The sequence below is a fragment of the Harpia harpyja genome, chromosome 6 (genome assembly GCF_026419915.1).
Source record: "Harpia harpyja isolate bHarHar1 chromosome 6, bHarHar1 primary haplotype, whole genome shotgun sequence".
In the NCBI taxonomy this organism is placed as follows: Eukaryota; Metazoa; Chordata; class Aves; order Accipitriformes; family Accipitridae; genus Harpia; species Harpia harpyja.
Window position 1 is genome coordinate 893,803 of NC_068945.1, and position 27,876 is coordinate 921,678.

Genomic DNA, 27,876 nt, shown 5'->3' on the forward strand with positions numbered 1-27,876 from the left:
AATGGCTTACAGCTAACTTCTCCTTATGTTTCAAAGTCTACAATAATAAAACCAATGAAGAGGAAGCACAGAAAGATGTAGTAATGTACAAACCTTCTACTTCATTACCTTCCCAATGAGTGCTTCTGGAGCAGGCTAACACAAAGCGGGGGGGGGGGGGAAGCCATAACCCCAAACCTTTAAAAGTAACTGAAAAATCACACCCATTTAAACTTCCCACTGCATTGCTGACTTGCAATCAAGTCAACTTGTTGCTAAGACTTAGTTGTTGATAACATACTAATGACCTGCAGAAAAAACAGATCTGGCATTAACTGCTATACTTTTACTGTGAATGTAAGTGCCTAAGTAGCACAGTCACATCTTGTATTTCAGAAAGTGGGAAACTGTCCATTATGACTAACGTTGACTTGGACCAGAGCATTTATTTATTTAAGAACTTTATTGCTCACAGTTAACTATGTGATTAGTGAAGACCAAATGTAACACACTAATCAGGGAATGAAAGCCTTCTGAAGGAAATTGATTCTGCTCGCAAGGAAATGTGCTTTTTATTAGAGATGATTTGTTCTTAGAATGCAAAGTGGTAGTAAAACAAATAAATGTATATAAACTGCAAAAGAAACCTGCAAAATATACTCGAGACAGAAGCAATAAATAATTAGAAACCTGTGACTTATTACATAAGCATCCCACAGAGGAGGTATTTCAAGGACGTAGCAGTACAAAATGAAATGACTATTACTCAGCTTCAGGGATAGGCACACAGTAGCAGCCAGTGACAAATTCTGCAGACTCTTTGGTTCCTACTCACTCTAATGCAGGTAAGATCACTGGTCCATGCATCATTTAAACATGCTGCCACGGTTCAGTTCAGGAACGGAAATTTGCTTGTAGCAAATTAGAGCTAATCTAGTTTCCCCAGACCAGACAAAGCATTTAATTGTACCCTTGACTCACTTGTACCAAACAGTATGTCTCTGATCTCTAGCAACAGCTTTAGGCAGTAATGATATAAGCAAGTCCGTGCCTTGGTCCACATGGGAACCACGAAGTCAATGAGGACCTGCAGTGGCACCAGGGTCACGCAGATGTGCCTCCGGTCACATTCCCACTGGAGGAATTTGGGCTCAATTTCGATTCTGCTCTGCCACCCGCAGAAGGTACTTGCTGCCCCAGAGGGTACCACTTTCTAGCATGGCAGTGGCTTAACACGGACTTCAGTAATTATGACACATTCCTTCCTCTGGGTTCAACACCCTAAAGCGGCTGCTTTATTGCAAGCTACTTAGCAGCCTGAGCTTCTGCCACAGCAGTAGGGTCTCCATGGACCTTGAGCCTGCCAGCTCTTCCAGGGTAGCTAAGCAAGAAGTGCTCTCCCAAACGGCCAAATGCCCTGGAAGATGCAACCAGGTCACAGTTTCCACTTGTTTAATCCAGCATGGTATGCAACACCTGGAGTGGGAATTCTATCCTTTCCAATCCATAGCTGTACTAAGGACCACTAGTGTTATCGTCTACCTAGTTCTGCCTCACGGCCTCAGTATCCTTTTATATCTGTATGTTTTTATTCAGTATATCGAGATCCTGGAAACAGCTTGTCTTCGTCTTCCTCCCAGCCTATCTGTACCTGTAGGAAGTTAAATAACTCGGTATCTCTGTTCTTGAGGCTGTCAAACTGCTGATCACTCTTAAGAGAGGCTGTGCCTTTGTCTTCAAACAGTACTAAATGCAGTATTAACACTCTATAGCTCTGGTGCAAGTGCAGTTTAGGGAGCCCCAGTTGTCTCTGTTGTCTATCATTATGGTCTGATGATTTTAGATACTCTTATTTTGCTCTAAGGAATATCTGGGCATCACTGATTTCTCCCTTCTCTATGTGTTCTCACACTTCTGCTACATGTCCAAAGTTGAATGATGTCTTCCAAGTCTTAGCGGTGTAGACAGAAACTGGATGTTTATTTTGATAGAATGAGTATATTTAATGCCAGCAAGACAACCATACTCATTTAGTCTGACCTCCTGCACTTAAGCAGCCTCTAGCATTTTGCTTGGTAACCTCCAAAAGCATCTCTGTTCCAGAAAGGATTGTCTAGGTGTTTACCTGGATGGATCTCTTAGTCTTCTCCATCAGTTTAATTTTTAGAGTTCAAATTGGTGTGATCCTTTTTAATTGCTAAATTTGGTAAAGGCTGAATAATTTCTCTTAAAAGAGTGTAATGCATACCTGATCCTTCCAGGAATCAGCAGGTACCTCTTGATACATTTCTCATATTATTTTGTTGGGTCTGAGGTTACAAACAAGAAAGCAAGATTCCAACTAAGTAGTTCCCTTGGGCTGGCTGGCTGCCTCTATTAATTCATATCACCAGAGCAGCTCAGTTCAGAGGACAGTAATCTTTCACTGGCCCCTTCAGTGGTTAGAGGAACTGCGGTAGTCAGATCCTTCTCTGATGCTATGCACCAAGGGGACAACTCTTAACCCAGCAAACTCATCACCCTCATTAACGTCAGAGCAACTGGTTTCCCACTGTCTACCTAGAAGTTACAGCAAAGGGAACCGCTATTGGGAAGAACAAGACAGTACCTTTGGGAGAGTCTTTAAAGGTAAATGGCAGCTCATTTTCTTTATCTCTGCTATCAGACCTTATCAAAAGAGACCAGTTGCACTTTCTGGGAACGACTGTGCTACCTCTGGGATTTGAAAACAGAAGGAAAGCAGGTTAAAAAACGAGACTTGGCCATAAAATTGTAGGCCTAAACTGTTTGCTCCCTCTCCAGAGTAAATACAATCCTTTCTTTAGGAACTCTTCCAAGGGAGTTTTATGTGATCTCACGGACCAACAAATTAATTTTCCCTTCTCTTTTCAGTTTCTTTCAAAAATTCCCTACTTAATTTTGTTCCAGAGTCCGCAAGCTCATTCTCTTCCACAAACTTCCCTCAGGGCTTTCTCAGAGTCTGCAGAAATGAGGCTGCAGAATGACATCTTAATGCAGTAAATACCTATTCCCTATGTGTTACCCTTAACACATGTGCCAAGTCAACTGACCACCATACATTCCTCTTCCTGTCAGCACTGCAGAGCCAATTCTGCTCCCAGTCAGTGAGTACGGTTTTGTTCTGCCTCATGCATCGGCCACGAAACTATTTGCTTGCTTTTGGATCACCAAAAGCTTTGCCTGAGGGGCTGGGAAGATTTATGGTTTTGGATGGAAACTGCAGAATTTGGCAATTTCAGCCAGGCAAAAGTTGGCAGCTAACTTTGGGGTCTTTGGGGGTATCTTTGACTATAGTTGGTGGGATTTGGCCCAAGGTTTTTTACATTTCTATAATGAAATACATCATCATCACCATCATCATCATCATCACCACCACCGTTATTACTACATTATTATTTCTCTGCTGTTGGGCAAAGAAAAAGATTTCCAGCATTCTTCCCTGCAGCATTATGAAGGAGCCCACCACCTTCTTTTTTTGTAAGCAGCACCAAACTAAGAAACAGAATAATAGTAGAGGATTACCTGGTAAATTCCCTTTTGGCAGATACAATTTCTTCTAATATTTTAAACATGCTTGTGCAAAACTACTTGCTAAATCTCAGCACTGCAAGGAGAGCTGGAGAACAGCAGTGACAGCTTTTGCCCATGGGACTGCTGAGGAGGAAAAGGTGCCCGGTCTCAGAAGTGCCAAGCCAAGCTTCCCTCTTCCTCCGTTCCTTCAGCTGAGCTGAGCTGCTCAGCAATTCTGAATTTGGCCAGCTGTCCTAGCAGAGAGAGGAAGGAGAAAATCAGTGCTGGGTCCCGAGGCTTTCTGAGTGGCAGGCAGCAGAACATTTCATAGCTAATGAGGTAAGCTTGTTTCTTCTGCGCAGACACTTCACTTAGTCACTCACATCAGGATACACATGCAGAACTCTCCCTAGCCTTAAGCTCCCTGATGCCTCTGACCGTATTTTAACCAACCCTGCCATGGCTTCTCCCCCAGTTTGTGAAATCACTTGACAGATAACCTTAGTCAACCTGGTGTTCCATTTAATGACCAGCAGCACCGGATGAGCGAGCTTCTGGCGCTGGGGAGCGGCCACAGGTCTGTGCTGCGGCTGAGAACGCTCGCCTCCTGCGAGCCTGCACTCCAAGGTGCCTACGCGCCTGGCCGCGGGGCACCCTCTGTACATCCTCTCTGTACAGCCACCCTTTAGACACCCTCAGGCTGAGTATTCACATGCTCCAAGAGAAGAAACTTGAGGGATCCCCATCTGCTCTCAGATAGGGGGGAAGGAAGCAGAGAGGGCAGAAGAACTCTCAGCTCAGGGAGTCTCCCCAGAGGGTTTCCAGAGAGATGCGCCAATCACCAGAGACAGCTCTGCAGATACTTTCAAATAGAGAAGTTAAAAAAAGAAAGAATTATTTTTGCAGGTAAGAAAGTTTGCTGGGTCTCTTATGGAACATGAAAAAAAACTACTAATAACTAGACACAATGGTATAAAATTAGTAAGTCTGCCCAAGGTCACAGACACAAAAGGAGCCAGGGGAAGTGTTCTATAAAGGCATTTGGAAAGGAAGATTTCAAATCATTACTGGTTTTCACTACTGAGCGCATCACACTTAGCCTCACCATAAGCTCATGGCAGTTGCTCTCATCTTAACTTTTTCTCTTTACTGTTAACCTTGTGAATAACAGTTTTTAAAAGGATTTCTAAAGGATTTTTAAAAGATTTAAAAATGCACTATAGGGATCTGAACCTGAGTAAAGCACCACTATCTCCTAAATACAACCAAAGCTAATAGTATAAAAAATGCCTAAGGACATTTAACAGTATTGTTCATTTTTAGAACCTATTACTTTTAAAACCAATAGAAAATAAGTTGAGCTAAGCACTTTGTCAGATCACAGTTTTTTCCTAAGAACTATAAAATCTACCCGCTATTGGATCAGGAAGGGCTGGAACTGCTTGGTGAAAGGCCGTGTGCCAAAGAAAGTCTAAGTACATTTGCAACCTTTCAGTGATGGCAAATCAGAGAAAGGTCAACACAGCTGTAATAAATGAGCCTGACTTAAAACTGTACCTCCGAATGATTAGCCTGGAGAGTGAAAGTGCAACTACAGTCAATGGTATTTGTGATAAGTCAAACTTGTTATGTATGCTAGCACCAACAAAGTTGTAGCACTGTGGGCATCAGGATGTGTAGCTCTTGGATGACAGCTCTCCTCAGTGCCCTGTACGAGCACTTTGGTGATCAGTCTGCGCAACCACCTCTTCATTGTTACGTGAAAGGTGCACACGTGTGCTAACAAATGCACTGCTTGGCAGATGTGGGGGACCACCATCACCAACCCATCTCTGACGCTTACTTTATCTGCTTCATAGCCTCCCCACATTACGTACAGATTGTCTGATACAAGATTTTGAAACAGAATTATTTATGGTATGAAAGTAAAGATCCTCTTGAGCCAACTTGCTTGTATGGGTATTTCTACATGCAACAATTGGACACAATCACTTAGCAGCAACACAAGGGCCTCCAAACTTTGAGGGCTGAATCTGCTGTGATAGAAGGGGAAAGAGAGGTATAGAGACAAGAAAGGCAAAAGGCTAAGTTTCTGTGTGATGAAGATCTTGAAACTGGAGACTGAAGTTGTGTCAACACTTAGACTGTCTGTAGACTTCCCAGACATTACCCTTGCCCTTGGGTCTATGCTTACCTTTCCCACCCCTCCCACCCCTCTCCATTACATGAGGGCTTTGTTGTGCTTAGATTCCTCTACTAATCTGAGGAACCCAGTAGGAGGCAATTGGCTTTGGCTCCTATTACGTTTATCCTCTTACCATTGTTTTGCTACGACAATCTAAAATGCAATTAAAGTCAATACTTTCCCAACATTTTTTAAGAAAACAAAGTACTTTCATCAACACATTGCCAAGATTTTATAAGCAAACATGTACCCTTTTCCAAAATCAATCATTTTCCAAGGCAAAGGCAAGTTGAGTTATCTACTGCTATTATGGCAATAAACTGTGCTACTACTTCAAGTGCTTGGGATAGGAGAAGCCATATATCAAGAGTAGAAGTGCATTAGAAGAAACTTCAGGCAGGTTTATTTGTTTCCCTACAAACATAAACATGTTTAGTAGTCTGCACTCTGCTCAAGCCACTATTTACCCAGCAACTCTGTAAGAGCAGCTTAACAGTCTGATGAGACAACATAAAAAAGGCTTTATTCTCTCTGTATCGAGCAAGGAATATTCCCTCCACCCTGCAATACATTTGATTTTTAGACATATTTCTCAAAAGAGGAAACTGTTCTCTTTGCTAAGGTGTTTGTCTCCATCACCCTTTAGTAGGAGCTGCTAGTGAAACTTCTTGAAAGAACAAGAGACTAGTGTGGGTGAAAACATGCCTAGTGTTATTTGATGGTGCTGAAAGAGCAAGTACAACAACAGTTTCAGTTTTCAACTGAAAACTCAAATGCAGCACTTCCCTCACCTCCCATGGACCTGACTGTGCATTCCCAGCTTACTTCAAGCTCTTGCTGAAGACAGTGGCCACTGAATATACACAAGAATTGCTGTTCTCTCCCTCTGCCTCAAAGGCTTGCTTAAAAACTCTGCCCAGAAAGGCTGGCCTCCGTGGATTCGAGAAACGGCAGGTATCCCTCTGGAAACACTAACAGAAATGTTTTGCAAATATGCGCCAAAAAAACTCCACCAGCAAAACCCCAGAAGATACTCCTCCATTCCACTGCCTCTTGATATTTGAGCTTAGATTTTTGTTTTCATCTCACCTGTCCTAACTAAGGCTTCATCTCCAAGTTATCAAAACAAGTAGTAGCAGTTCATAACATGGCTACTGGAAGAAAATCACACCCCTTCGCTTCAATAGGTTAGGCTTTTTTTCTCATTAGAACAAAACAGGGCACTTTTAAAAGGCCCAGAAGGGTAGATGCAAGCACAGGAAAATAAAACTCTTCTGAACATTTGGGATAGGGTTGTCATTTTTTTGCAATTCTGTGTAGCACTTTGTGTAAAGGATATCTAACCTTAATCAATGTGATTAAGTGATTGAGTGCAGTAATATGGCATTATCTCGATGTGCACCACTGCAATAGCGGACAATATATATACATATAGTCTTTCTCTGGTTCTCTTTAAAAACAATTCCTATTGAATTACAGCTTTCAGCACTATTTATCAACAGATTATTGTTTGTGGAAGAATACTACCTTCCTGCTCAAACTATTCCAAGGCTGACTCATATCCTGGTAATTCATTAATACATAACATGATTCTAGTCCAGTAAAATAATTTCTGCACTATACACATCATAAATCCTGCAGCATCAACTGAAAATATATCTCAAATTCTCTTTCTAAACACTAATGGAATGTTTTGCTTGGCTTCCCACACACATCATCAAGGGGAGGGGGCCAGACAGAGCTGTAAAAAGCAATTTGATAGCAGTACACTTTATAGAGTTGAACATAGGAATATAAGAGCTACCATACTGAATGAGACCTGAGGTCAAACTAATCTAGTGTCTTACTTCCAACAGTAGCCCGTGTCAGAAGCTTCATGGGAAAACAGAGGTGGAATAATCTGTCCCATCTGCCCTCCCCACATTAGGTCTTATCCCATTAGAAATTGATTTAAAACCTAGATTGTCCTTCCAAGGAGCAGCAACCAAAGAAAATTCGCCTTTAACTTATGATAACACTATGCTGCAGAGAGGAGAAATGGAGGTGGGGAGGATGTATTTGTTTTCATGTTTCAGCAGACTTAATTGCTACAACCAACATGGGAGATACTATCACTTGGCAAACAACTTGTACTGGCTAGAGCTGTTTTTACTTCATGCCTGGGGCATTTATTGTTTCTGGGTATGATCCTGCAACCCTTTTTCTCACAGAGGCAGACTGTACCACTATTCACAATCTCACTGACACTAAGAGTAAGCACCATGTGTAACAGAAAGGATTTGAAAAGTATTGCTTTTATTGACAGTGTAACATGTTGCTTCCCAGCGGAGTATTTTTTTAATCTGATGCTAGAAGCAATATGGTGCTTGTCATAAGCAAGATATTTTTGTAAGGCTCAGTGACACAGAATGCCTTAGAGAAAATCTGCATAGGGAATGAACATCATCAGTGACAGAGAAATCATCCTGAATTTTCTTTCTGTAAGCTAGTCTGATTTCCACAAGCAGCTCCCAGTATCTCCTCCAGTGCACCACCAATTCTTCCTGGTTCTTGAGCTACATTGCCAGCTGAACCAGCACTGTTGTTTATATACCAAGTGTCCACACAATTAAACATACTGGGCCACACTCAGCTGGACTGGCTGAAAATCAGCCTGTATCAAATCAAGGTATTATATATCTTACAGCACGCCTAACTGATGTGGATGACTGTATGAGTGCATCAAGGCAAAATCCCTCTCCTTCATGTGTATCACACAAATGAGTACTGATAGGGGAATGGCTTGAGTCCCTTCATCCCTTTCTCTCTCATTAATCACCCCTGCACTGGCACTGACTCACCCTGCTCAAGCAGTGTAAGATAATGAAGACCAGCCGGGTTTCCTTAGTGTGACAGCACTGTAACTCTGCTGAATACAGTAGCCTTCTCTCTTGATACAAGTGAGAGTAAAACGAAGCCCTGGGTATTTTCTCTGACCGCTGAAGACCTCAAACTTACAGCAAATGCACATGCAAACTCAGGCAGAAGTCAGTGAGGGGACTTGTAAGCCTGCTTGCTCCCCACTCCAGACAGCAAGCGCGCTCTGGGATCCCCGCTGCTGCCTCCCTCGCAAGGACACAGGCAGCAGCACCCGAATGGCTTGCTAATGCTCTCCTCCAGCTACACTTCAGTCCTGACCACGAGGGTAACAACCTCAATGACAGGTTTGTGTGCATTCAGGTAAAAATGCATTTTAAATATTAAGGAAAAAACCCCACACCAAGATGTAAAATTTCTGCTGGTGTCCTCTTTATACCGTCTCACCGGGCTGTGAAGCTGTATGTTATTGCCACTCCAGAAAGAAGGGTAAGGCTAAATAAAGTTACTTTTATTGACCGTTTGCTTCTTTTATGTATTTAATGGGGGGAGAAAAGGGAGGGGGTAGACCAACAACAAAACTTTCCGTCATTTTTCACTGGAAAGTTGGCCAAACCGTAATGTTAATGCATTGAATCTGAGGGGTCTGGGCCTCACCCGTTGTCTTTTAAACTGACTTACATGAAACATTAGTTCTAGCACTAATACGGATTAGCTGAAGGGTTTAATCAGTCTCTTTACTGCTGTATGGTGCAGCTGTACCCATTTAACATTTCTCACAGCTCACTGCCTCTAGGACGGCACTAGGGTATACTCAGCTATAACTCAGAGCAAGAAGAGTTGGGGGAGTAGCAGTAAGGTAAAAAGATAGCTTGGCCTGGCTGGGAGAACCAGGACATAAAATTTTCCTGTCCTGCTATTCCAAGGAATTTCCTCAGGATTCCTGGGACATAGGACATGGGATTCTCCCTGTCCTCTGTTTTCACGATGCAATGAGAAAGAGAGAGGGACAGATGCTCCAGCCCTGACCTCTACTCATGCGTTTAGTTAAGTCATCTAAGATGGGTGACTGTGTCCTATACAAATCAATGCAAGGGGTGTATCCTCATCCTGAGACCTTCCTCAGGTTATGTGATTGGGACAAGGCCATTTGCTTTACTGGGTTACATGATCAAATGTGGGTGGCAGGTCACTGTCATGTAACCCAAGGGTGCAAACCTCTTTGGCCTCTTTTTTATTTTTTATTTTGGTCACTCTATGTCAAGGATGTCTGGTGATTCAGTGCTGCCGGCCTGGATGCACTGATTTATTTGGGATTAAACTGGTCCTGTGCAGCCATATTTATCATCAATGGTTCCATACAGAAGAGTATAGTGAGATCTTTGTAGCTAATCTTTGTGGGCTTCTTTAGGCCAAAAATAATTCCCACAAACACTTTCTATCTGTCCTTCCCTGTATGATTAATCCCTCATTTCATACCCATTTTCAAAATGGAGATACCATGCTGGGAGATTCAAATCTTGCCCTTGGAAGGCTAATAGTACATATTTTGTACAAATAAGTGAAAAGGTGGATGTTATGAGAAGGGATTACATATCCAGTTAATATGGCAATGTTTCAAGACCAGGCCTGTAGGATCCTTGGATCATAGACAGTTACTGTATTTTTCAAGGTGCTATTTTTCTCTCATTCTGGAATGAAAGAAGGCTCCTCTTGACAATTATGCATTGGGAGCCCTATGTAAAGCATCCCTCTACCAACAGATCGATCACAGGGTCAGCTAGGCCTAATCACATCAAATTCTCTGGAACGAAGACCTATTTGGCAGTAAAGAAAGGCCAGTTTCTCATTTACCAGTATTATTTTAGGATTGCATGGATTACAGTTCTGCGGTGCAGTGGGTTAACACAGAAGGCCTGAGGCTGGGTTCAAATCTTATTTCAGATCATAAGTAAAAACCAGTTGTGGATGGCAAGAGTTGGGACACTCATCAAGTCTGCTCAGAGACAACCTGAGAAACAAAAAAACAGAGCTGGACAAGGTTGGAGGCATTCTGCAGGTCAGCATTGCAATATGCCGGTAGAGTTACTAAGAAAACTGCCTCAATATCTGCTCACAGTATCCTTGGCTCTAGCCATTACCTCCAGTTGCTCCACTCTATGAGCATCAAGTTTTTGAGGAACGCTTGCCTGGAAGTGAAGCTGAGGAGAGAGGTAGCAGGGATACAGTGGGGCATGTAAGAAACACATTTGTTTTAAAAGAGAGAAAGAAAAGTCCAAATACACAAATATGATAGTGGATATGTTCATGTCTTTCTCTTGTAATGGGAGGGAAAAACCACCTCAAATCAGCTATACTTGGACTTCTATTGGATAGCTTTGTACTGTTAAAAAACCCCAAACCTCTAGCAAGATGTGCCCACAGAAAATCACTAGAGGGAAAATTCAATACATCATGAAGCTAGGGGGGCAAATTCTGTTTGGGATTTCCTGTTGTATAAACCTGCATCACTGAATATCCTTTGGACAGACACCAGCACTACCAACAGCAGACTACAAGGCCCTGTATTCCAGCGCCTGGTTACAAAAGAGTCAATTGCATTCATTTAAAATCTGGTAGGAAGGTAGTAAAGAATAACCAATAGTCAAACAGGCAATACATCAAAGCAAATAAAAAATACTGTCACCTACTGTTTGTGAACACATGGCCTTAAAGAAGCCCCAAAAATGCCAGACCCATGCAGGTATTCCATATGCCCCAGAGGTACTTTTGCCTGGTGGAGTTTTTCCTTTCACAGTGGCTGTATCAATTCAAATGGTTCGTGAAAAGGCTACTTGGGCAGACTTCGTCATGGCTGAACATCACGTCTGTGAGATCTAGCAATCACCAAGCCCCACTTAAGCCTGCTTTGGAGGCTGTAAGTGGACCAGAATGATGCAAATGCCTTGAACTGCCCCCTGCAAAAGTTTTAAATTCCTCAGCATAGGAGGATTTGGCTGTATTTTGGACAGAGGCAGAGGGGGCAGAGAGCGGGAGTATAGATTTAGCAGGCCAAAGTATTACATATCGATCACTGGGTGTTCCCACTAAAATCACTTTTTTCTGAATGTAACTCATCTGTCCAACTCTACCACTCCCTGGAGAGAGTTACAACAAATGCATGTGCTGTCTCTCCTTGTCTTGCTTTGCAAAAGGCAATTCCTACAGCACGAAGAGAAAATTATTTATGATAGAATTTCACACATTTTTCTGGGTGCTTAATGAAGCTTGAACTTGAGTGGAGCAGAGAGACTGCTCATTGTTGAATTTTTTTCGAGATCACTGCACAACAAACAGAAACTGAATAAGCAATTAAGTTAACTGGCTTTAAAACTCATATTGGCTGAGGATTAAGGTAATTATGTCTGTGCTTACACACATTCATTGCAGCTTTAAACAGTCTTGCTTGCTGTATTGTTGCTGATGTGGTTCTAAAACTCATCTGAGTTGTTGTCCTGCTGTTAATTACCACAAAGGTTAGAAACACAAGCTCTCCTTGCTATAAATACAGCTATGTTATTTGTATTACATGCTCAAAGGAGATGCAAGCCTCTTTTGCTAGGTTTATACAAACAGATCCAACCGTTTCTTCCTGTATCAAAAAATTTACAATACCTTAGACTTAAGGGATCTGTTAAAATAATACAGAATAGGTGGGTTTGGTATTGTCATACAATGATTTCACCGTTGAAGGAGAAAAAAAATCTATTTTTAAGTTTGCGTGATAAGAGAGACTCTGGGAAAGCAGTATCAGTCTCCACAATATCACCGGCAGCGCAGTGTGGCTTCTTCACCTTCTGGGTTACAAATAAGTTCCCTTTTAAATGGCTGGAATGCAGGGGAGGGGAAAGGAAGGGAAACCCCCACATTCTCCTTGTCTAACAAGGAGCCACATCGTGAGAACCACTCCCTAGCAGAAGTAATCTGTGATTGACAATGCTTTTCTTTGCAGCCAGGGCTAAAAATGGTTTAGCTGTAAACAGACAAATGCAGAACATTTTAATGCCCTTTACAAACACAAGGGCTGCTTACACAAGCATTCTACATGCAGGATGGCTAACTAGTGGCACCAAGTGAGCAGCAAGCTTCAGAGTTCCTGAAAACCGATGAATTTTCATATCAGGGTATGAACACAAATGGAGAAAAAAAAATTCTTGTAATGGGCAGATTCACAGAGGGCAGATTCACAGCAACTGGAGGCTTATTCTCCAGGTGGTCCAGGCATTCATATGTGTGATCTTAGGCAAGCTGCTATATTTGGCTTCACCCTTCCTGCCTGAAAAACTGAGAGAGAAATACTTTCCTCTTCACAGAGAGGCTGAATGTGTGTAAGGCACTTGGTACGACAGGGTGGGAGCTCTGCAAACAACCAGAACAAAGTCTGAGACTTTGATACAACTTCCCTGCAATCTTGAAGTCAGCTCTGAGGTCTACAATGAAAGGACATGAAGGAAATGAGGTGAGGTGGGAAAAACTCAGAATTTCACAGGGAATATGAAGGAACCTTTTTATTGAAACATGTAAAATTGCCTTGTGCTGAAGTTAATGATCATATGAAGAAAGTTATGCAGCAGCAGCTTACTTGTATTTTTCAACCGCTTGAAAAATGTTGCTAACATGAGCTGTACCTCTGTGGCTTTGTTCTTCTTCACTGATTCTTTCCTGTGAATCAGACACAGTCACAGACTTATCCAGGGGTTCTGCAGATTGTAAAAGGGCAAGCTTACCAGTTGTCTCCACAGGCATTTTGCCTAAGGTTAGCAGAATCTGTTCCCTGATGTTAGTGATGAACTCATTGGAGATGAACTCCCTATATACCAGGAAGGCCACCTGAACTTAAATAGGACTCAGCCCCAAACAGTGTAGACTTCTAAGGTCCTAAATCAGTATTTGGTAAACATGTTGATTCATAACTGAAGGAAATCTTTAATTTAAAAATGAAAACCAGAGGACAAAGGCAATGTTGACAGCAAGATCATAAGTCATAGAAACTCTATTACGAATCAGAACAACAGATGTAACATGAACAACAGCATCTTTTGTAAATACAAATTAGACTTTTCTGTTTCATGCATTGGGAAGGCTAATATGCCCAAAATAAATTTCCCTGAATCTCTCAATAATGTTCTATGGTCAGTGTTGACTGGCTGTTACCAAAAAAACCCGTGGATGATTTATATTCCAGCAGTCACTAACCCCAAACCACATTTTTCTGTCAGACCTGACATTAATAACTATAGCCACTTCCACTAACTACATTCTTTTTGCAGCGGAAGAAGCAAAGCACAGGTGATTCATACACCAGTGATTTCTTGATCTATATTCACTTTCCTTCTTTATTAGCAGGCCTACTGACCGCATGAGTCACCAATTATCACCTTAAGCAGCAGACAGGAACTACATTATCACAGTGCTCCCTCCACAAAGCAGGCATCATACCATGTTTACTGTAATCAGTCTCTGGGGCCCAAATACCTCAGACTTCAAATAGGAAATAGCTTTGTCCTCCCCATTTCACAGCACGAAGAATGAGTTACGAGTTCACAGTATGAGTTTCTGGGACCAGAGGAACTTCTCCAGCCCCAAAATTCTCTGGGTTTGCACTAATCTATCTGTTACAGCAACAGATAAGCTACAGCTGATGAATCAAAGTACCATGTAGAGGCAGAAAGAGTGCCTGCCCTTGCTCACTGACAATGGAAAAAGTCAGATGGCCAGATCATGTTTATATTTCCATTTCCGATCCCACGAGGGAGAGGAAAAGATCAGCTACTGCTTCATTCCTTGCAGGGTATGTACTGTTACCAGCGACTCACTCATTCAGTAGCCCACGCACATGAAGAAACAAAACTCAGTTGAACAACGTTTACAGAGCTGCTTCTAGTTTCCCGTTATCATGATAGATATCTGATTATTTATCGGTAGCTTTCAAAGTCTATTATAAGACTTTGCATGATGAAGAAACAAATTTTGCTCCAGCTCTTGCCTAACAAGAATGCAGGGCTGGACTTTTCCCTTGAGTTTTTCACTGGTGTAATTACAATTACTTCAGTGGTGAAACCTCTGACTGAACCACAGTAAGAGCATGTCATGACACAGAAAACACATGAACCAGAAAGTATTCCTAACTATCTCTAAATACATCATGAAGGGAATGTTTCTTTTTAACACGTTGTCCCTATTTTTAGCAGGTACATCAAAACCTGACAACGTACCCTGACAGGATCCCACAATATTATTTCTGCCTAGCCATGTGGCACTAACTGTGCTCTTCCCATCCTGTCCCAGCTTGAAACCAACCTTGCACTGACTTCTTTGTGTCTAATCACGCCGTCAGGGTGGAGTAGGCTTCTCAGATGATGGAAGTAACTGATGACATGCAGTGGACAATTTTTTGAATGACATATGTATCTTCAGACCTTGGTTTCTCTTTTGTTGACGAACAAAGAAGCTTTAAAATACTAATGCTGCTTTGGACTTGACAACTCTTAGGTGTTCAAAACCCATGCAAATAATTATGTAGTAATAAAAAGGCAATTCCTACACAAAATTTTAATTGAATACATCCTTCTTCTCCTTCTCTCTCTACTGATGCATGCTCATCTTTCTAGCCTTTTCTAGGAGGCTTTTAAAGAGTAAAGTTACAGAGCTCAAATGCTTAAAGTGTCATTTCTCCAAAGGTACATGGTTAGTACTTAAGTTGGAAATGGTTATGCACATAATTAGTCACAGAATATGTAACATCATATGACTTAGATAACAAATCATGATACACACAGCAAACGATGTAAAACACACTTAATTTGAATTCTCACAAAACACCTCCATTATCCCTCCACAAACAGACTTGGTCAGGCAAAGGTGAGCTCACAAATTAGATGCCTTTTTCAGTTTAGATGTTGTAAATGCTCTATTCCAGTAAGTTACTCTAAATGACTCTGGTATAAATAGGATGAGCCTCTGTCCCATTAAGATCATAGCAAATTAGAGGATTTGAACATAAGGCTCTTTGCCTGAGGCTATTCCACTACACCACGTGGATTTTTGCACTTCAGCAGGACACTGGCATTCCTACTACTAAAAACATTGAAACAAGACATTTCCAAAAATCTTCTAACCCAACCTCAGAAAATGGAAATCTGGTAGGTCCTTTCTAACTTTACTTTCTATGACAGTATGATTAAAACCTGTAGTACAAATGACTTAAATACCAAAAAAAAAAAAAAAAAAATCAACTGAAAATAACATCCTCATTATACAAAGAGTAAAATAAATGAAGTATTACCTTGGCAGGTCCGTTCATCTGTGAGCAGTTTATAGCCTTTCTGGCAGCTGCACTCAAAGCTTCCAACCGTGTTTCGGCAGAAATGGTCACAGCCACCGTTGTTTACCAAGCACTCATCAATGTCTGCAAAGAATGAACGGGCAAAAATTTAGTTCATGACAGCAATTCAGTAGTTCAGGGCAGGAGTACAGGAGTTTACTCAGGTCCCCGAGGAGGCTGCTGTCTCTGTTAGGGATCAGGTTGGTCAGATATATCCCTTCCCAAACCTTTCTTGCAGGGCTTACAAAAGAGCTATGGGCTGAGTTGTTCTGGAGACAGAGGTATTTCTCTCAGAACTGGAACCACCAGATGACCCAGGCTGAGGCACTTTGATGTTAAAGAACATTCAGGGAAGCTTCTTTGTAGATGTAGTGGTCTGCTTGACAGAAGACTTCAGCCTGTGTAAGATGTGAATCCCTTACCTTACACAGGAACTATCAAAACCCAAGAACACATGAAAAATTGAAATAACAACAAACACGAAGTAAAACATATTTGAATTCTGAAAAATACTTCCATTATCCCTACATAAACAAATGTAGGGATACATTTGTTTAGAATTAGCATTATAGGCTAGTTTGTCCATTATGAACACAGTGTCACTGAATACCCATTTTCATGTCTAGTTTTCTTGATTTGATATAATAGAAGAGCAACTGCAAGTGCATGTGAAATGTTGCTTCTTCAGTTGTTCTGAAGGGTGAACCCCTATTGCCTTTATTTGAAAGTCATATATATGTATGGGGGATGGGATCAACGGCTCTTACTTTAAATAATGATTACAAAGCACGTTGATGAACTTGATAAGACCTCTGTTCTGAATTTCAGACTGGTGATTCTACTTCCTCCACCTTATAACTTCTCCCAAAGGTGTTGAAGAACTGGAATGACCAGTCCTTTTTCCAACCCATAAAAACTTGTGCAATAAGTATATAATAGGTCACAGAACCTCATTTGAAATACAGGGCACCTTTCCACGCTCCCCCCCACCCCCCTCCTTTATAAAACCATGGATCCACATTTATTTGAAAAAGAAAAGAAGTACTTTTTTTTTCAGGAGAAGAACAGTGCCAAAAAATAGCTCTTTTTAGGGATGCATACACTGAATAAGTAATATGACATAGAGCCTTGGCTGCCCACTTCTGGAAGCGAAAATAAGATCTCTCGGAAAAGCGAGTGGAGAGTGATGTTTCCTGTTGAAAAGCCTCTTGCTGTAGGAGCTTTGAAACTTCAAGGTAACAGCTCGCCATTTAAAAAGCAAATCTTGCAAAATGCAAAGCTAGGTGCCAAAAGAGCTAATATGTGGAGATGGAAATTTATCAAAGACAGCATGATTCTGGTGAATGAAGGGCACATTTAAAAATGATTTGAATTTAGGTTGACTTTTAGTGGACGTCATCCATTCATTTTTGAAAACATATGATTACCAACATGGGAGAGTAGTATGGCTCTTACCATGTTTCTGCATGTAAAATATAAACGGCAGCAAGAGGAGTGAGGCGGTAAATCTAGAAATTCTAATAGCTGAGAGGCAAATTCAGCCCTCTTTTCTAAACGGCACTTTGCTGCACTGACATTGACAGAAATATGCTCAGGAGGATGAACTAGTCAAATAAGCAAGAACAATGTATATTGTTATAAAGGGTTGCTTATGAGTTGCATTTGTGGCAAAGAGAAAGCATATTTGCTCTGAGACCCTCTGAACTAATACTACTGCTTATTACTTTTGTGCCTGGTTCTGCAGAGGAGTAGCTTTTGCATTCAGTCCTATTAAAAGCACAAGGGTAAAATGGTAGGTAGCAGCTGTGGTGGTATTATGCCCCGAGTGCTTTGCACAAAACCAGCTCAAATCTTTATGTCTCGGGTAATAAAGTTCTCAGAATGATCTGAAACCAGGAGTTGTGTTTGTTGTCTGTGGTCCTCCAGTTTTGGTGATTAGGCTAGTCAGGAACAGAAAACCTTAGGCTCCCAATCTGATAAAGCTGGTGAAGAACATACTGAGGGCTGCTCTACATAATACCATGAGACTGGAGGCAGCAACCCATTTGGTCTCAGCTGTCATCACCAGCACAGGTCAAGATCAGCGGTGAAAACACAAGACTTGGCCCAATTCCTTCAGGCTGGCATTTCCATTTGTAGAAGTGATTTCTCTCAGCTCCAGTATGTGCAACTGGGACTGCCTTGCAGGTCTTATGATGGACTACTACAACAGTCCCATCCTTTTGCACAGCACAGGTGTACCTAAGTAGAGTTTAGCTTGCCCTGACAAAACTGTTGGACAAATGGAATTGTGAATTAAAATTACTAATATATTATGCATCATAAACACACTGAGTAGTCATCCATCATGAAGATCTCTTTTACCCATGATAAGAACAACATGACCTTTGGGCTACTCTGCTGCCTGAGACCGCTTGAAGCAGATATTACTTGCAGCCTGTCAAACACCATTCTGAAGTAAGGATTGATGTTTTAAACGATGGCCCCTGGATTTCACATGTTAAATTCCAAATTCCAGTCTCACTAACTTTCTTTTCAGGGTCTCTGAAGACCATGAGGGACAAAAATGAAACCCTCCTGGCCTCAGAAGGTAGATTTGAAGTTGTTAATCATTGTAATTTCACTGACAATGCAGCATATCAGTTTTACACCAGCAATTCTTTGGAGTAATTCTGAACCAGGATCTGGGTAAAACCTGGGAGAGTCCACAGGAAAAGAAAGAATTTATTCATTTCTTCTAGCTGGAAAACATGACGTGGCCTTTTGAAACCAGGACCATCAAAACAGAATAGAGGTCAAAACTGTTAGCTGCAAAAACATTCTAAGCAACACAAACAGTACCAATGTCTCTGCTTTCACTGTATTTCTTTCCACGGCCATAGCGAGACTGACAAGGCATGTAAAAATTATTTCACTCTATGGAGAGCAGTGCATTGCTGGGCATGTAAAAATTATTTCACTCTATGGAGAGCAGTGCATTGCTGCATTTCACTTGGAAGAGAGCAGTATCCAACCGTATCACGTCTAACTGGTTCACAGAAATTGCACCAAGTTTATATCCCCACTATTTTTCTTTCCATAGCTATAAATAATTCGTGTTATGAGCCATGTGAAAATAAATTATTCCACTGTGTGAGAAGGTGAGGCCCCATTTATCTTTAAACCGACTGGTACCCAACCTTGTCAAGTGCCTGTTTGAACTTCACAGAGAGTATGCATGTCTGCCTATCATGTAGGTAAAGAAAACACAGTGGAAACCCATCATGGTATCTCTATGAGCTTTGAAATGATTTAGTCAAATATCCCCATACTATTATTGGCACTGTCTGTAGAGGAGTCATAAACCTGGTGTCTTCAAACATAGTTCTCAAGTGGGTCCTTTCCAAGTGATGACACAGGGTGCAGAAGAATGGCTCAAACTTTCCACAGTGCTCTGCTCCCCTGTATCCCCAGGAATGCAAAAGTACATAAAGAACTGTATTCCTCCACGGGGGGTTGTATGTAAAATGCCCTGATGATCAGTGTTCAGACAATGTGCCGGTCATTTCAGACTAGGAGGTCTGATGGGCTCTCAGTGCATTAGCAATGAAATCCCAAAGGATTTCTCTTAATGCAGTAAGTCAATATTGTTAAATGATACCTTGCTCATAGAAGCTGCTGATCTGCTACAAATACCAACTGATGTGCCCAGCACAAATGGGACACGTGCAGAAATGGAAAATACAGGCCAATGAAAAACCACAGAGGCATTAAGATTTACTAGTCAAAAACGCCAGGTGAAGCTATGGCGTAACAGGCAATTAAGCACTCAAGCCTCCCATTAGCCCTGAAAATGGTTCATTCCCCTCCCCCCATACAATTACAAACAAACAAAAGCAAACATATGATTTGCACGAAGGTAGCTAAAACCTTCTTTGAAGTTGTAATATTTGGGGGAAAAAAGCAATCATCGTAAATATTAGTCCGGAGATGGAACTCAGCACCACCATCACAAAAGCTGTGGGCCCGTCTGAACCCCGAAACAAACCCTGGGCTGTATTGCTGTTCACAAATAGTGAAGTTCCACTCCAGCTTCTGTGACTCCCTGTCATCTCTATGTGCATTGTTAAATATAAGTCCAGGCCTGGAGCAAATCCCATAAGCAAAGGCCTGGCATCAAGACAGACACTGTGGTGAAGTCAAGCACGACTACTCTCCCGGTCTGCTTATATGACCCTAGAGCCTTGTGGCATTTGCTGGTGAGTCACAGTTTTGGTACACAGATCCAAGTACTCTTTTAAAATGCCCATTCTTTGTAGTTATTTCACAAAGCTCTCTATATTCTTTTGAACACTCAAAAACTAATTTCAGAAGAATGGAAAGGGCAATGATTTTAGAAGTATGAAGGAGGAATAAATATAATATTTCTGAAGTAAGTGATTATGCTAAGTTTTCTGAGGATCTCAAAATATGAGGGAGTCAGTGGAATCAGCTTTAAATAAAGCTTTTCAGCTTTAAATAAAGGAACAGAAAATCAGATGCTTTGTGATAAGCTGCATAGCCATAATTTGACTAGAGGAAACAGGCAGCCCGTTATTTTTCTTTTCATGTCCTTGTGAAGATTAATGGGAATGACTGTTCCTGTTCCACTTGTACCTTTCTAAAATCTGCTCAGCGTAATTCAGATTTGGAAGGACCTGGTTCTGATCAGGGTGTGGGTGTGCACGCATGTGCGCATGTGTGCATATAAACTCACAAAGATTTACCTTGCTGCATACAAGTTAGAGAACAAATTAAAAAGTAGGGATTTTAGACAACTTAGAATTTAACATTTCATATAAGCTGCTTAAAGGCAACTGAAAGGGTAATCAAAGTGCAGTCTTCACTTAGCTGTTGAACAATTATGGATATGGAGATTTCCAAAGCCTCATCACAGGCGGAAGTGAGGCTTCTCCTTTCAATGGCTGGACAAATATTTGAACTGATTGCGTCTGTCTAATCCTTTGCAGTTTTAAAATGCTACCTAGCTCCAGGAAAATAATATACTCCCAGATCAACCTAAAGTAATTACAGAAACTTCATACCCTTCTTGTTTTTATTAATGACAGCATGTTAGGATTACTAATGCTATTTACCACCATTATTCAGTGGACATCAATATAGATATATTTTGTGCAAAGTGGGCTGCTAGTTCTTCTTATTCCTTGCTTTCATAATTTTCCTTTGCTTTTCTTTCCTTTCCTTTTCTCATGCTTCTACAAATCACCACTGTCCCCTAAACCTTTTAACTAGTGTTGCCTTGTTGACACAGGTATAAGTTCCCTGATGCACACAGACCACAAAGTACTTTATAAAGCAACCACAAAACTTTTTAACCCCATGTCAGAGGTGGGGAAATAGAGGCACAGAAAAACAAACTAACTGGTCCACACTTGAATACAAGCCCAGTGCACAACCCAATAGGCTACCTTGCTTAGACAGTGTGTCAATCAGCCCTGGCTTGCACAAAATACATGTTGTTCGACATGTTGCTCTACATTACAAATATTACTGAAGCCACCAATGCTCAGATTGCAATTATTTTAATATTTGCCTGTCACTTTGCAATAAAACTTGAAATATATTAAGTAACTCAGGATTAACATAAACATAACCTATCAGGCTACATTTGCAATGCTCTAAATAACATTTTCCATAGTGTTTTAAATAATGTATGCCAGGGATGTTTTATTAAGGTATAAAGATAATTTCATATCCTCAGACTCATTGGACTCAGTGCCACTGTGAGAAAATTTAAGTCAAAGTAGAACTTAGGTTCTGCTGTTCCCTCCAGAAAACATCAAGCCAGCTGTTGTCTGGTAGTTTACAGGGAGTTAGAAGTCATAGTTCCAGATTTACAGTGGGTTTATGGGCAAGTTGTAACAGCTCTTTACTTTACTCCATCTGTATAATGGGGTATTGGTAATTATCACTTGATATTTTCAGGACCAATACCTTAAAATGGATTATTCTAATTCAACACAACATTCTGAGTCAAAATAATTTACTGTCAAAATTTTTTAGTCAAATTACAGTTGTTTTTAATTGGTGGTCTGGGTTTCTGAATGGTTTGATGCAGCAGCCTGTTCCATGTTGGTAGTGTTTTGCCCTGGAAGATTTTATGAATATGTGCAGAACTGTACAGCATCTTTACTTTAGGAAGTAGTCGTGCTGTTCCACCACTTCACCTGTGACTGCACTCTCCCAGTGTGGTTCATTGCCTCGAACATGTTTTGCATGTTTCAGGGAGGAATAATTCTATTTATGCAGTGTTTTCTACTTGAGGATTTCAAAGGCCAGCATCTTATCAGCTTCATTGCATTAAACCTACACAACACTTCTGCAGCACAGATAAATTTAATTAATTCTCCTTTAACAAATGTGAAACTGAGGCAGGTAGGGTAGTGTGTGACTTCCCTGCATCAGATAGGTACCAAATGAAGTAAGGCATATATTATAGCACCTCTAATTTGAGTTTTGCACTTCAGCGACATCCTCATTTTCCCTCCCACAGTGCTAATTAACTGTAATGTATGATAATCATTACTGAACTGAAGTTCCACCAAATAGCAAATGAAGGTTCTCTGTTTAATTAGCTTTATGGCTAGGTTGTGGGGCAAGGCATTTTCCTAATTAACAGAATTAAAACTCGACTGGGCAGACAGGAATGAGTGTAATTAAAATTTAATCTCCCTCATCCTGAAAACAGGCTGCCCACAAAATAGAGAGCTTTGTGTAAATGCTCTTAGAGCATAGAAAGGTTGAGGCAGGTTTCAACACATTTCCCTTATGTCACTTTCTCCATTTTCACCTGTTATCTTTGCAATTTTATGAAGAAACCTGTCTTCCAACACAGATGGTAATCTGTCACATATGGATTTAGGTGTCAGCTATTCTCCTCCAGGACATATCCACTCTGACATTATCCACCAACCAATCAATAAAAGAGTCTGCCAGGCTGCCAAGAGATCAATCACCTTGTAAAACAAACATTATGTCCTATTATTTTCTTATTACAGTTAATTAGATTTATAAAACACGAAAAGCTTCAAAAGTGAAAAACTTAGAAATGCTGTCAGAATAGTTTAGGCCCTGATTTCTCATTTGTGAAAGGGAAGGGATTTACTAAATCTAATGTGAAAAGAAAGGATTTTCATTTACAATTTTTGCTGAACACTGAATTCTTTTTTAAACTTAAAAACATGTTAGTGCAATGCTACGAACCCAAACAGGGCAAGCTGTCTTAGGCTGTGACACCAGAATGTGAAGTGGACTGGAGACATAAAGAAATACACTGATAGAGTCTGTTACTGTCTAGGCTGAGCTAAATGCAAAAACTACCCCCCCCAAAGCCATAGGAATCCCAGAAAATAAAGTTAGTTTCCCTCCTACTGCAACATTTTATCAATCAAAATGCTTTTTGTAAAACCCTGGAGAGACAGAAATAAGAGTGCAGTCAAGACTCCCATCTGTACTTGGGGACAACAAATAACGTCTCTCTGTTTTACAAAGCTTGTGGAAAGTACAGTACATCAGACTCTGGGAAACTCAGATGGTAACAATGACTATGTAAGTACATGCAGACCTGGAGGCTGTCGTTAAAACGGTGGTACAGAATTGTGCAAATACATTGGGCTGACTACTTATCTACTTTAATTATTCACACAGCCACTATGACCACAATAATTCTATGTTTAATGTTTCTGCACTTTATGCAGGAGGAGCTGAGACAGAAGAACTATATGGGTTGCTGAAGGTTACACACAACAGCAGCAGTAAAGGAGTTAATTCAGTGTTTCTTAAGGTATAAATCAGACAAAACTGGGGAACTGACATCCCTGGGCATTTTCTCTGTACTAGGTCTCACTAAAAAACAAGGCCTTGCTCTTACAGTATTCAATTTTTCCGTGTAATCTCAATGAAGAGCACAGGGGCAAGTGAGCAAGCTGTGCACTACTGGACCAAGATACAAGAATCCCTAGACTTAGCATTATTAACTCAGTTTACCTTTAGTCATAGTTGTTTTCATTTCTCCCCTTGGAATTATTATCTGCTCAGGAAAGCTGTGTGCTTATTTCCTAGAATTTCAGTTTGCTTCTAAAAATTTTGTTTGATTTAATTAAAGAAAATGTAAAAATAAAATTGGTATTAAGGACAGCTGAAGATACAGATGCTCTCTCTAAAATTTCATTGAAACTATGCTAGCTTTCCTATGATAAAGCTACTTCTGCTGAAAAGGACAGCTGAACACAATTAGCCCATGATAATTCAAATGCCTCACAGCTGATAATGAATCGAAGAAATTTGGCTGGAGACTGAAAATTAACCCTCCAAAACTTTTTGAAGACATTACTTCAACCAACCAGGGATCTGTTCTGTACCAGGGAAGACAAATGCTTCGCTGAGAGCAGGATCTAGCCATATAAAAAACAAGCTGTATTTTATGATGAAAAAAGCAATAATAAAAGAATGAAAAAAATACTGTAAGTTTTGAATGTTGGTAGCTATGATTATGTCAGTAGTCAACTCCCAAATTACAGAAAGCACAGCGCACTTTTACATAATAAACTGTGGTTGCTGATCCTCAGGGAGCTTTATATAGTTGAATAAATGCAAGGTCTTTTCAACAACTGAAATGCAAAATATGACCCTCCCAAGCATTAATTTAAAGGATTTGGCATTTTCAAAGGGGAGGTTCACAAAGACAAATAACAACTGCAAGTTTCCAGGGAACAGGGATATTGCCTAGTCATGAAAAAACCCTAACTTAGTACACATGAATTTATTTTGTGGGGATAGATGAAACCCTTGGGAGGGAATGAAACTGAGTTACACGGCAGCTGACCCAAGTCTGCAATCTTTTAATGGAAGATAATCTGTTATATTATATTTGTCTGTCGTGAACAAGTCTACAGAAGACAAATGAATTGTATGTCTTTAACCTAAAAAAAAAAAGGCAGTAATTCCCCCCAAAATAGGGAAGGGGCAGTGAAAGTTTCATACACATTCTGGATTAGATAAATTTGAAGCAACAGTTAGAAGGCAGATGTTATCCACAGTTTTCTTTCTTGGATTGTGCTCTCCACCCTCTCTTCTTTTTTCTGTCTTCCATTCCATTTTCTTCTTTCTGACAAATTTCACCTGTGTTGGTATCTGAAATTTGCATTTCCTCTCATTTTTTTAAATCTCATGGGTTTATAATTTCATTTTTCCTCACTGTGGCCTGGAACTTCAATTCTCTCTGAGAAAGTCTGGATCAAATTATGTCTATGTATCTAAAATTTGCTGTTCTGATGCCCGGTCAACACACGTACCCATTAGTCACTGTCCAATTCTTCATTTTTCTGATCCCCTCGCTAGGCTTCTGACCACTTGCAGCCACCCACCACCAAGAGTTTTCTATCTTTTCCTCCCCCAAATCCCACACATTTTCTGCTGCTGACCAGCATCTGCCTGTCTCTCCAACATCTCCTCCACCTCCTATGGCTTTACCACCAACTCTGCTGACCCTTCTCCTCTCTCTGTGCCTCCCTCTGCCCCTCAGTCGGACAGACGCTCTGTCATCACATCCCAGACTTGCCTCTGCACCAACAACAGTCAACTCCCTCTTTTCTTTCAAAAAGTGGGGAAAAAATTAGAATCCTGAGTCACCTCCCAGTCTTACCAAGCCTTGAAACAGTTGTTTCCAGGGCAGCAGCACTGGGCCCGATGACTATGGCCCCCTCACTGGACATGACACGGAGCTTTCTACTGAGCTGCTGCAGCTGCCTCCAGATGCTGTTACCGTCTTCCTCACATTGGGTTGACCTTACTTGTTTCTTGTCTTGAGACTGGATAACATTGATGTAATCACTTAAAATGACTGTGGCCTCAGCAATAAGGCTATTGCAGACAGGCCTTAATGTCTGCTGCTTTAACCCACATTTAGGTAGCTATTTTGAAAATGTTTTTGTAGCTACCTGGGAGCTTGTGCTCTGGTCTGAGTTTCTAGTATAATCCATCTCTTCTAAAACAAGCAGCTCTTTTGATAAACTGAACTTGAGCATTGCTCTTCCACCAGTTACTCAGTTTTCCCTCTCTCAATCTTGATCTTTATGAGGTTTTTTTTGGACACAGATGGTCTTGCATCTTGCTTAAGCCCTACCAAAACAAAAATAACCTCAAAACTGCCTCTGTTATTTAATATTCCCTTTTGGCTTTAGTCTTGCATTTGTCACTCCTATCAAATAAATTTAGAAAATTTCCTTTGCATCGTCTTCTTTCACCAACTACATGTCTACCTGTTCTCTCTGTAGCATAATCCAGGCAGATGGTTGATTCATATGCCAAAGAATTCCCCATAGAAGCATTTACTGGGTTGCACTATAACACAATCTTCTCAGTGCTTTCCCAAAGAGGTTACAAAGTGTGTGTTCTCAGAAACTCTTGCCAGTACTCAAGCACTGAACAGGACCACTGTTTTCATGAGAGAAGTCCTAATTTTCCTCTCATTTAATGTTGTTTTTGTTACTTTTTTCTTTGGTTAGGCAGCTGCATCGATTGTTTCATAGTCCTAAATCACCCACTGGCTGCCTTTGGTTGCTTCTTTGGCACAACTGCCTCTTATTTTCTCAATCATATGGGTTTTGTCAAAAGAAGAGGAGAATTAAGAAGGGGAAGACACAAGGAGATCCTTTGCTGCTGCAACATCTAACAAGAAAATCTGTTGGTTTCTGTAAATCACTTGAGCAGTTTCAGATTCACACAAATTTGCCTTTACCAAGAAGCTATCTGCTTGCTTCCTGAAAATGGCATGTGATCTCAGGACGCTTTAAGTATGCAGAAGCACTGGAAAATGGTCAGAACTTGCCTGTCAGAAGGCAATTTAAAGAAAATTCAGCTACTTTAATTGCACATTTAATCGTACATTTCATCTGTGCATCACAAATATATAGAAAATGACTATTTTCATTCCTCCTAAAAGCACTAGTCTAGTTACTGGAAGACTCACATTTTCATTATCATCATTCTTCACATCAGTCTCATGTTCATGAATTTATTTAGGTGCTGACTTCTCATGCAAGGCAAAGACGTTCCTCTGTCCATTCTCCATTCTGTGTCATACAATTTACATATGCAAAGATAGAAGAGGTTTTTGTATTTAATTTTTTTTCTTGTTTTTAGGATAAAAGACAGACCTCAGCCTTGTGTTCAGCATGGAGAGGGCAAAGGTATTTTTTGTTTTGATTCATGGCTGCAGTAGCTTGTGATTGTATTTGATCTCTTCTATTTTCTGATAGCTCTTTGCTTGCATATACAGAGAAGCAAATGGTGTTTATATTTGAACATGCACTTATGTCTAATTACAAACACTGGAAGAGTAAGTTGTAGTTTGAAAGCAGAGTCATGTAAGGGGTCTGATGAAAGTACAGTTGCTGTATAATGAATTATGAAAACTAGATCTTGATTTGACTCTTGGGAAGCTTACTCTTGGTTTAAGTTGATGAGAAGCAGGGAGAAAGCCATCAGGGAAAAAGAATGGCTCAAAATAAACCACTTCAGTAAACACTTTCGGGTTGTTACAAGATAACACATACTTCAATAACTAACTTCTAAAATTTTATGCCCTGACTCCAGACAGCTTGTGGACTGCCTTTGACATAACAGGCTATGGCCTGCTGTTGATAAAAATCAAGGAAGTCTGACTCCTCTGGAGTAGGACGTTTTTCTGAGGGAGTGGCACAGAAGGTAGAAGGAAACCAGAGAGGGAGTGGAATTTTGTCCTGCATTGACTTTCACATGTGAGTGGAGAACACAGCCCTCTTTGCACCACTGTATTAACACCCACTTTTTTCTTATATTTTGTTTCTATTGTTGAGATCAAGAAGAGTCACTGAATTCCTCACTGGTCAGACTCTGAAGGGAAGTGGAATGGGTAACCCAGTTGAGAGAGATTTTCAAGGCA

General features: G+C 40.7%; 1 protein-coding gene across 4 annotated transcripts in view; it reads right to left on the reverse strand.

The window, feature by feature from the left end:
* The window catches only part of SCUBE1 (signal peptide, CUB domain and EGF like domain containing 1), a 217,630-nt gene that overhangs the window by 41,398 nt on the left and 148,356 nt on the right, over nt 1-27,876 (reverse strand). For all 4 annotated transcript variants that reach the window (XM_052790181.1, XM_052790180.1, XM_052790179.1 and 1 more), the window contains one exon: nt 15,876-15,998. In XM_052790181.1, the coding sequence (XP_052646141.1) occupies nt 15,876-15,998 (123 nt within the window). The remainder of the gene's footprint in view (nt 1-15,875; nt 15,999-27,876) is intronic.